The sequence below is a fragment of the Diadema antillarum genome, unplaced genomic scaffold, assembly GCF_040938485.1.
Source record: "Diadema antillarum isolate AM-2024a unplaced genomic scaffold, OU_Dant_1.0 seq00000300_RagTag, whole genome shotgun sequence".
Lineage (NCBI taxonomy): Eukaryota > Metazoa > Echinodermata > Echinoidea > Diadematoida > Diadematidae > Diadema > Diadema antillarum.
In genome coordinates, this window is record NW_027271323.1 from 2,444,851 (window position 1) to 2,456,641 (window position 11,791).

Genomic DNA, 11,791 nt, shown 5'->3' on the forward strand with positions numbered 1-11,791 from the left:
CACTTAGTTTATTTTCCCCACAGTTATCCAGTGTTCTGCGCAGTCTGTGTCCACGCCCCTACGTGTCAGCTGTCCCAATGGAAATATCCGTGGATCTGTCTGTTCGTTCAGCTGCGATGTAGGGCACAGCCTTCAAGGTGAGGGGTCAACAGAGTGCCAACTTCAGGGGTCAACTGGAGCCTGGACTCACGGACAGCCAACATGCCAAAGTAAGGCCAGTTTTGTCCGCATTGCTATAAAGGAAATAGCCATAAAACTTAGTTTTGTCTATCTATTCAATAAAGCTAAAGGTATATTATCTGTCGAAAGTCAAAAGTTTGATGCGAATACAGTTGTGCATGAATAAAACTGTAGAATTATCATTGTTCAATTTATTAGTCAACATTTTGATTCCTTACTCCCCAATATTGTTAGGACCTCCATCACCCGGACTTATCACACATCATGCAGTGACCACTACGATATATTTTGATGATATTTCTTTGTTTAAACAGTCTAATTTTGGTCTAGCAAATTAGATATAATATATATATATATATATATATATATATATATATATATATTCTACCTTCTCCTCTTTTGAGAATAATGATTTCTTTACTTGAAAAGATGTCAACGTAATTGAGGCCTGATTGTTATTTTTTTTTAACTAAACAGAAGTCGATTTTCAGTAGATGTAAAATTATCCGTACGAAGTGTGGCGATATACAGTTATTACCTCGTTACAGGATTGCGTTTTTTGTTGTTGTTCTTTTGATTTTGTGTTAGAACACTTGGTGCTTACAGTTTGGGTGTTTGGTGAAGTAGATACTCCGAATTCAACCATTCTCTGTTCTGCTCATAAAATGTTGTTTTCATAGTTAGCCTTTATCTCTGGTTTCAGTTCTACAGTGCCCAAGTATTTCACTACAATATGGATCAGTTGTCGGAACCTGCTCCAGAGATTACGGCACAAAATGCCAGTTTTCCTGCAATACTGGCTATGAGATTAACAATGATGAGGTGACATGTACCGCCCAGGCAGGAGGCACATCCGCACGCTGGGTCGGGGCAACCCCCGTTTGCTCGAGTAAGTGCACCATATTGGGGTGTTTCACCAAGATGTTAGTTCGATCTTAAAGTTAAGTTCAACCCTTCTTATAATAACATCCAAATGAAATTGACAATTTTAGAGACTTTTGCATGTAGTCACAAATGTACAAAATAAAATATTTGACAAAGTATTTTGAAATTCTGAAAATAGTAAATGAAACTGAAAAAGAGTTCATTGGCATATCCACATTATATGTTGACTTAGAACTTTAAAGGTACTGTTTACCATTGGGAGCAGTGATCTAAATTTTTTTCGAGATATCACATTTGTTGCATGTGTGTAGGACAACAGGTGTACCACAAAAGATCCTACCATATAAGAATTACCCAATAAAGGCTAAAATATGAGGAGATATCACTATTTTTCTGATTAAACCATAACTGTAGATGATTTAGTCTAGGAACGTTTTTATCATAACTATTGTTCTCAATTTATATATTTAAAATGCTTAAACATTGAATATACTTATTCAAATTTTTACATTGGTTGCTTGTATCCCTGACTCACATTTACGAACTATTTTGAAGCACTAAAGCTGCGTTTTTGACTCTGCAAATGGTAAATTATGCCTTTAAAAGATTATCTGTAAACCTTTGTAAAATCTATATACAAATCAGTTCACATTTCTTTCCTTGCAATTATTCTATTGAGGTGTTTGTGGTGTTCAGTGAAGGATGCTAGATCTAAAGGGAAGGCTTGATGATAGGATATTTTCTGTTCTCAGATGGCGAATATCGTAGACTTATCGGTAAGAATATTCACATTTGTATCTTTGTGCGGAAGTGTCTCGATATATATATATATATATATATGCTTGTAATAAATTTTGAATTAATGATGATAATGTACAAACACAAAGCAAAACAAAGAGTAGTTGTTGCTATACCTAAAACAATTGAGTTCTTATATAATGGATTAAGAAAAAGATTTCCTCTTTAAGACTGACGACTTATGTTTTGAAGAGCTGGAAAATCTAGATGCATTGTGGAAATAAGGCATGAAAAGGAAAAGAAATCAGGCTCCTATCACATAATGTTGGCATGCGGGTACTCGAATAATCAAAGCTTGGATTCTGTCATGATTACATAATTCCAGGGATACTCTGTACTAAGCCACCTCTGTCTACTGCACTTCAAATGGTGGTAACCAGCGCCTGTCCAGCTGGAAATGTCGTCCCCTCTGGTATTCAGTGTCAATTTAGCTGCTCTCCGGGTTACTATCTTCAAGGAAACACTGCCCTCATATGTCATCATGATCGTACTTGGAGTGGGAATCCGCCATCTTGCCATTGTACGACATTCTTACCCCATCCCCTACTAATCCCCCTTTTGGAATTGTGAAAATGTAGATTATCAATGCATCATTGTGTTAAATACTGTGTAAGTGCTTGGTGACCTGATAGTAGATGTAGAAACTGCATGGAAATCTTCTTCAAATTCAAGAATCAGATTAAAATACAGATTCATTTCTTTCTGATCTATAATGAGACAAAGAAAATTCGTTTCCCTTGACGTCTGTACAATAATACAAAAACAACTCACATCTTATTACGGAGGATATTGATAGCATCGTGCTGGCTTGTAGGATTCGTTACTTGTCTAATTTCCTTTTGTAATCTTCGTCTGATTAACTCTTCTTCGGATATTTGACTTCAAAATCAATAACAAGATCAGGTAAAGAGGCAACATGATTCATGTCTGTTGATTTCATTATAGTTGTCACTCATCCATAATGCTATGCGATAAGTGTTTTACGAATGATTTTCTGATATTTTCCGTTTGCGTGTTACAAGTAGTAACTGTTTCTTAATATGTATTTGATACTTAAAAAATATAGATTCAGAATATGATTACACTTGAAGCACATATTTGAATTCAGTCTTGACAGAAAACTTTATCTTTGGCTAATTATGTTGTGTTTAGCTTTGTTCTTGTATGCAGTGCAAGTGGAAATACAAACTATATCGTTTACGTTGTACACCGTTCCCGTGCAATGGTAGACCGCTTATAGTGGAACGTAACCAAACATACCTTTGGTTCCCACTTCTTCTGGCAGTGATAACCTGCCCTTCTGACGACCTCCTGGCCCCCGATCATGGAAGGAAGGTGGGCTGCTCAAACGACAGAGAAGATTACGGAACATCATGCACCTTAGCCTGTGAAGATGGCTATGAACCTAAGACATCGGTATCCAAGACGTGCTCAGATGATGGTGACGGGGATGGTGAAGGAGTATGGACAGGAAACGACATTGTCTGCACAAGTGAGATACATCTTATAACAGATGATCCTCTGGCTCTCCACATGCAAAGGCACATGTTTTTATGGTATGCTAGGAAGAGTAGTAGCAATGATTTCTTATTTCACTCCGCCAGTTTATTCCATTCAGAAAGACGACTCAACGTCCCTACGAACAGCACAAAATATGCAAAAATCTAAGCTGTGAGGATCTGCTAAGAGTCGGAGATGATGGTGCACCCCATCCCACAGAGACATCAAAAGACCTTGAATAGTATAGAGACAGCATGATCAGGGAGATTTAACTTTTGACCACATGTGGCCTCACAAAATAGGCATGCAGTCATAGAGAATGCCATGCAAATGCTGCATACAATGCAGTTTCTATTCAACATTAAAGGTCAAAACTTTCATAACTCCATATCCCACATTTCATCTCACAAACATATTTAAGATATATTCCTTCTGCTCTACGTTTGTTGAACGATTGCAGTAATTGAAGCTGTGACTGATGTACTGATATGTTATTGTCTGTTGTTAAGCTGTTGCCATGGAAGGTGCAATGATAAAAGGTAAGATGAATGAGAGTGGAACTGGAGGAAAAGTCGCTCGGCACAGCTTTGCAGTTTATTCAGTTTCTCAATTCCATCGTACTTCAGCGAGCATTTCTCCAATCTTCATTGTACTTCTGTGATATTCTAGTTGTGACGTGCCCTGCCTTGACCCCTCCTGCGAATGGCGCCATCTCCCAGTGCTCTTTCATGGGCGTGGTCCAACCCACCACTTCAACGAGTCAAAACTACAGTGCCGTCTGCACTACAACGTGTCATACTGGTTTCAGTATGACAACTGGTTCTGCGCAGAGAACATGTCTCTCTACTGGAGCATGGGAAACCTCTTCAACTACTTGTTCAGGTAAACTCCGTCAAAGTCAATAAATCAATTTTAAAATAAGATCTCAGATATCCGAAATGAAATGTTTATTGACATTCATTACTCTAATCTATTTCTATCAATACATCGCTTTCAATAAAGCTAGCATGAATCACTGTTAACCATGGTTTTTAAATCCGAATCTGTGTCCTAACTCGTGTTTCTATGTAGGCCTACTGTTTTGTAGGGACGGACGAGGCTCCGAGTTAAATTGCATGGTCACTAAAAGGTATAGGTTCCTATCTGTATGATTTATCACGTAGCTAATAATACAGGTGGGCAGGAGAAATGAAATCGTAATTTTTCAGTCGAACATGTTCACACCAAAACAATCTTATCCAAAGTGATAAAGACATTGACATGTCTTGACAATATATTCTTCCCATGACACCTGAGGTTAGAATATGAAAGGTACTGTTGAACATCAGTTAAAATGATCTTTCTTTTGATCCTCCAATCAGATATCACGCCACCAGTAATCACCTGTCCCCTTGATGTGGAACTTATAGCGAAAGCTGGGACAACATCAGCCACTGTTCAGTGGGCAAACATGACCCAACCCCTGGTACTGTGAATGCACACGAGTTCGACACCAACGTGTCATACAACCAACGAGCCAGACACTGAGTGAGCAAGGCCCACGAGCTTGACATCAACTAAAATAGGTCCTCATCAACTAAAGTTGGCAAAGGCCAATGAGCTCGACACTTGACAAGGAAGGCCAATAAGCTTGATATAACTTTACTTTGCTTAACATACTGTAGGTAGTGTAGGGCTTGTGGGCCTTTTGCGTAGAGTCTAGCTCGTTGGTATACATTATTCAAGTGTCTGGCTAGTGGACATATTTTTTTTTTTCTCGGTGTCTAGTTCGTGGGCTGTATGACTCATTGCCCAATTTTTTGCGATGTCTACCTCGTGTGCGGTATGACTTAGAAATGCAGAGTTCATGGGATAAAACCGGTACGATCTGCTACCATTGTGCATGCACACACAAAAAAGCATACAAAAAGCGACACCATCTTCTGAATGGAAACAGCTTTTGAATATGTTATTCATTGTAAGTTTCACTGGTTTCAATTCAGGTATCATTATCATGACATAATCGTCTATAGATATGATGTACCGCAGGAATGATGTGCTCCTTGTTTTCTTGTATTTCTTCCAGTTTTAATGCTCTTGTTCTCTGTTGTTGTGACTGTGAAGGGAAGTTGCAGGAAGTTTGCATTTTGACATGCTAAAGCTCATGATATTTCATAGTTACGATTTATTTCATATACCCATTAACTGTCAATTTAATGAAGCAATGGCTTCCCAAAAGGTTAATGCGTATGACAAGGGACTCCGCGGTAGTTCATGTCCGTAGTCATGGTATCACGAGGCTTTGCTATCTTGTGGGAGGTGTGTCACCCTTTCTCCAGTGTCCATTTTATGCTTTAAAAAATGGGACAATATCCCCATATATCAGTCCACAGTCGACCATACTTACATAGCTTAAAAGACCTATAATTATGCAAGTAACTTAAACTGTAGCTTTATTCAATTGCCCCCCCCCCCCCCCCCCCAATTCGGGTTGATTTAACATCTTTAATGTCTACACAACCTACTGACAACGTATGGAGATGGAGCGAATTCCTTAGGACGTTATGTGTTCAGTCTCAGCAGTGACCCAATAATCTACATTGAAATTATTCATCCCTCAATTCCCATGTTGGGAATTCCTAGAAAAGGTGGCTAATATTTAGAGTCCTTGGTTTTCACATTTCACTGGACATGAGTTTCGGGGGTTACCGAGTTGTTATTTGACATTAATTTTAACTGTGATGTTTTGCAGGCAACAGATCGAGAGACTGTCATTAGTACACATGTATTCAGCATAGACTCAGTGCAAGTGGAGGGAAATACTAGCAGTCTGCCTACCTCGCTTACTGAAGGGGATCATACTGTTGTACACCGAGCAGTGGACAGTGCTGGAAACTCGGCTACGTGCTCACATAATGTGAGGGTCAGAGGTAAAGTAACATTAATTTCCTTGTGTAGCAGACCTACTAGTATTGAAAACAAGTTGTTGCATCAGTTACGCAGCTGTTATCGGACAAAATATTAACATACTATAATTTCTTCCGCGGGGTACATGTATTATGCTTTCACCGAGTATAAGAGAGCTTTATGTTAAACCATACTGTTTTGGTAATTAGTACTATACGACAATATTATTTACCAGCAAGGATTTTTATGTATTTTCGAGTTAAACAATCCCCACACTGAACTTCTACCTATATCTCCTATACCTCCCTGCTACCAACCAGTCATAAGGTGCCAACCACTCCGAATACCGGACGACGGTGCGGCCACGTTAACAGCAGGGCAGGGGAGCTGCGAAGGTGGAGTGGTGCTTGGCTCATCCTGTACAATAACATGTGACTCTGGCTACCAGATGTATCCAGGATCAGGCCCCACTTTGGAAAGAACCTGTGATTGGTCAATGGCATCTGGAGGGACAGTAGGCTTCTGGACAGGGTTTAGTCCAGCATGTTTTCGTAAGTGTGATGTTGTATGCTTTCTGTTTTTCACACGAAAGAATTGAACGCTGAAAATTAAATGCGTATCTTTCCACTGCAATTATAATTGTCTTCCTTATCTCATTATTTTTTTTCGAGGTCGTAGATGGAAGAAATATGATGTTAAAGTGTCATTTCATTCTGAAGGGGGTTTGACAGAGCAACTCCGGAAGTTAGTTCCCAAAGTAGAGAATGGACAAAATTTTCAAGGGAGAAATGTAGTAAACATCATTGCACGGGCAATAACAAATTTAGATTCTGATGTTTCAATATTTAAGCTGTGAACTGTACTATTCCATCGGTGACCAATGGGCTATCGTCAGACTGTACTTCTACTACCGCCGAGTACAGAACTTCGTGTCAGTTCTCCTGCAGTGCAGGTTACACATCACCCTCTGGGGTTGTCACCGTTACAAGAAACTGTCAATCAGATCAGACCTGGAGTGGAAGCGATTTTCAATGCACTGGTATGTGTCAGCGTGCAATAAGGTCTCACCAAGTTTTTAAATGTGCTCAATCTCAAATTACCAGAAGTGCTTCTATACTTGGTTCTACAGAAAACCCAAAGTGTTCCAACGTAGTTTATTTGTATGCAAAATATTTTATATTTTCTGTAAGAAATAAAGGGAAATCATGACATTTTAGCCAATTTTGGCATTTTTTTTTTACAAACGACGAAAGCAGACGAATATATATTTCTGAAAAAACTAAAAGTTTTGTATCTAATATCAGTTGAAATCGTATTTACATTGTTTAGTCGTTTTGCAGTTGCCTGTAAATTTTTGATCATTTTCTTAATGTATTCTATATGACATTTATTTTGTACCATTTCTTTATAACATTTCTTTATGGAAAAAAAATTGAATGTGCGATGTAGGTATGGTCTGTTTCATCATGCACTAAGCTTCATAGATAAGTTACGTTTGAAAGGTTGATTTGTTCAATCCATTGGCACATGAAAGCATTCTTTGCACCAAATATGCCTAGGTAGATTGTTCCATAGTGAAATTCATTTCCGAGAAAACAAGGGTTAAGCAGTAAATTCATTAAACTGCCTGCAAAGAAAGATTAAATAGCTGATTAGGCGGTGAAATTGTAAAACCTACACTGCGAATATGAAATTTACCCTTCGTCAAATTAAGTCTTCGTTGCAAACAATTGTTCGTGACTAGAACGCTTTGACGGTATTATAATAATTACATTTTGATCCCAGAACCGAAGACATGCCCAGGCAATTTTAGCATCTCCTATGGCTCTGTGACGCCCCAGGAGTGCAGCGGTATGTACCCCGTACTGTTTGATACCACCTGCTCCTTTGTCTGTGATGATGGCTTCCGGCTGGAGGGACCGGGAGATATTGTCTGTAGCATCGAGGGTCTGTGGAGTTACCCCTCAGCTCCAACGTGTATAGGTAAGGACCTATTGACTAGGGCACTGAAATCGACTTATAGGAACTCTACATGCGGCTCCAACAATTAGCCTCACTTGTTCATACCATCCAGATTTCAGTACATCTGTCTGCTTGCAAGTTTTCACCTAATTTTAGACCATTTTTTTTTACAGTTAGTGTGAAAAGAAAGCAAACTTTTTACAAGCAAACCAGTGAATGTTTCTCCAAATTAGGGAATTATGAATTAACTATTGTGAAGTTACTCTCATTTTCGCAAAAAGGTTTTTTTTTTTCTAGAATTCAATAATAATGCTCCAATAGTGAGTTCATGATGCCATCACCCCCAAAATTGCCGAATATTTTCAAATTTGTAAAAAAAAAAATATTAATTTATTTTTGTTTAACCGCAATTACGCCTTAGTCGTAATATTTCTGATCTATGTATTGTTTTTTAATCATTTAACCAGGATTCACATTATGTGTTATAGTTGTATAGCAAAATTAAATTTTCGTCGGTTTTTTTTTTTGAGGATCAGTAGACAATAATTGTAAAGGGAGGACATCGTCAAGGCAGTCTTTGCATTTTCACATCATCATGTGGTGAAATGTAGCGATTCTTCAAGCTGTCCTAGCATCCTTACTTTTAATCTATTTTTTGAAGACATTTTCACTGATTAAAAAAAAATCACTCTTCCTTGCAGACTAGCTTTTAGCTGGTCCACAATTTCCCTTCAGTGTAGGCACCAACGTGCTGATCATCTTCACCTAGAAGTACTGATCAAAGACCAGTCGTCAATAGTGATGCAAATGCCAAGAATGTTTTTGCTTGCTATGTTATCTTCCACGATCAGATATCCAGCCACCAAACTTTAACTCAAGCTGCCCCTCTGAGATCAGGATCTTTGCTCACATGGGAAGCACATCGAGCATAGTCAACTTCCAGGATCCCATTGCAAGTGACAACTCGGGCAATGTACACGTTAGCAAGTAAATGTTCCTCTAGTTTTTGTTTAGCTTTACCATGAACGCATTACCTCTTAACCTTGACTCATCAAATTACGTTGATACCAATTAAGCACAAAAAGATATCCCTATGGAAACAAAAGGGAAAAAGACAAACAAACAAACAAACAAATAAACAAAACAAATACACCAAAATAGTCCTACTCTAAGTTCAGACAAATTTGTGTGTTAAAAATGTGACTTTGGGACTAGAGCTAGCCAATCGAATGTGCATGCAATACAAATTTATTGCAAATTTATTTGAAGACATCTGTTGATTGGGGAGCAAAGCGCCTATGTTTACACGCTCGTTGACAAAAATAAAGGGTTCATTTCCCAAATATGTTATATCCAATTTCATTTAATTGTGTGTGTGTGTTTTTTTTAACACACATGTTTTCCTCACAGAAGTCCCCATACAGTGAACTCTTCATGAAAAGTGCTGACAATTTTGATGAAAAATTTGAAAAATCAGGATCGAAAATTCCAAAGACAGAAAGGTCTATCAAGCCATACGGTAACCTACCAAATTAAGGTATTGGCAAACAAAGAAAAACAAACAGAACATTCTTACATTTACCACTTGCATGCACCGCAGTGATAGAAAAGCCAGCCAACGTCGCTGTTAGCGGGGGTTGCCGCTTGACCTTCGAAAACTCAATACGGTTTTAAGGGTACAGGCCGCGTTTGCAGTATTTGCAGTGCCATAGACGGCAATAACGTAGATGATTGGCCCACAATATTGAAATACATGTACAACAAAATAAACTATCCAGACATGTAAAGGATGCGTTTAAACTGAATACATAATACAATGTAATTGTATCTTGGGGAATATTCTTATGAAGAATATGTGTACAAGAAAAAGTAGTAATCCTAACTCTATTCCTAAACCCTAACCCTAACACTAACCCTAACTCTTTACCCTTTAAATCGAAACCCTTCCCTTGGCTCTCACAGCAACCCTCGTTTTCTTTTTTTTATTTCTAAGTGCAGTTATTACAAATCCTTTGTTAGAGTAATGCCTAGGGTAGGGTAATGATATATTATCTTTATGAACACAAACATTTTCAATTAGATTTACAAAGATTTAGAACATTTTCATGAAACTCACCGCTACAGCAAAAAGTTAAAAAAAATCTAGATCCTCTTGCAAGTGGTAATTGGCTACTCAAAGGCGACCAGTTTACGTTAGTTAATATCAACCAGTTCATAGTCTGATAGAAAAAAAAAACACATACTGTTTGCAGCAAATTGAAAGAGTACTTGTCACTATTATAGTCAAACTATACACCACATTCTGCAGAAATCCCTGTGGTTAACTGAAGATCAAATAGAAAACACTGCAGGGTATTTGATTAGTTTAGACTACAGTGAAAGAAGCAACAGTGTAGAAATCATTACTTGGTAAACTGTGACAAGGGCCTCCATCATAGGCAGATTTCCTTTTTAATGGATCATGACCATGTTAAAATGCTTGTTATGGTTATGTATTCTGCTGTTTCTTTCTTTTCATGGTCAAATAAACTCAACTCAACTCCTAAAAAAAAAAAAGTTCGCTGTGAAAGTAACGTCTGTGGTGTTTTGTTTTACAAAGAACATATCCAGTCTAAAAAAAATGGTTATTAAATTTCGTTCATGCTACTCGGAATGCTAAAAGGAGTAAATAATAGTATCAATTATTGATAGCCTTGTCTTGTTGTTTACACAGTAGATATATTTCAGATTATTATCATTTTTTTAACAGAGTAGGTTTAATTTACAATTTTCAGCACAACCTTTCCTTTATAGCTGTAGAGAAGTTGAACCAGATGTTATCTAAGTATTTCCTTTTTGGTTGTTAAGCAACTTGTAAAAAAAAAAAAAACATTAATTTTTGTCAACTGTTATTGAGTAGCTCAAATAGCAAATGTGGTATCTTTGATCCGGTGTGACAGTTGTCATGACGAGTGTTTGTGAATACCTTTGTTCATGCATAAAACATAAGCAATATCTTTATTTTGCAGGTAAAAGACCTCCTTCATCTGTCATTCTAATCGAACTTGATTTTATCACCCACCCTCTTCTATCTTTCTTTCATGAAATCGCTGGTAATCAACAAAGACTGAATACCAACTTTCGACCAGGAAGCTCATTTCCAGAGGGAGAAACAGTCATTGGCTACCTTGCAACTGATGCTTCTGGGATGACAACAAGATGTGAAATCATCATAACTGTGGAAGGTGAGCTCATGCACAAGATAAATATTCCTCCGTCATTTGGACACTTCTTATCCTACCTGCGTTGTAATCATTTTATTCACACTGTAGTTCAGAATGTATTGTTAGATTTGCCTAAATTGTTTATTAATGGCTCACTGTTTTTACTCACACTTTGTAACTTACAATGGATTAATAATGTGTTACTTGGTCTAGGTTCACTTTATTAGCTATACTATCTATTTTTTTTACGCAAAATGATAACAATCAAGGCATATAGCGTTTAAAAATAATTTAGAAGAAATTCACTGCTTTCTAAGTAGCTTGAGGCATTCTTATACAACTTCATATGTTTATTTGTTGAATTTGGTAGGTTTGAT

At 37.6% G+C, this 11,791-nt stretch overlaps 1 protein-coding gene across 1 annotated transcript; it reads left to right on the forward strand.

Annotated features, from left to right (window-relative positions):
• The first annotated feature begins 201 nt into the window (after positions 1 to 201).
• On the forward strand, positions 202 to 9,202 carry LOC139730283 (E-selectin-like). The gene is made up of 8 exons (XM_071641162.1): positions 202 to 209; positions 942 to 1,069; positions 3,149 to 3,355; positions 4,033 to 4,170; positions 4,725 to 4,828; positions 6,095 to 6,272; positions 8,035 to 8,232; positions 9,063 to 9,202. Exons 1-8 carry the CDS (start codon positions 202 to 204, stop codon positions 9,200 to 9,202), a joined length of 1,101 nt encoding a protein of 366 aa, XP_071497263.1.
• Positions 9,203 to 11,791: the final 2,589 nt, after the last annotated feature.

What these genes read in the sequence shown, in the direction of transcription:
- LOC139730283 (XM_071641162.1), top strand. An exon ending in AACGTGTCATACTGGTTTCA is followed by an intron (nt 4,171 to 4,724) that starts GTATGACAACTG and finishes TCCTCCAATCAG; the next exon opens with ATATCACGCCACCAGTAATC. An exon ending in CAAACATGACCCAACCCCTG is followed by an intron (nt 4,829 to 6,094) that starts GTACTGTGAATG and finishes GATGTTTTGCAG; the next exon opens with GCAACAGATCGAGAGACTGT.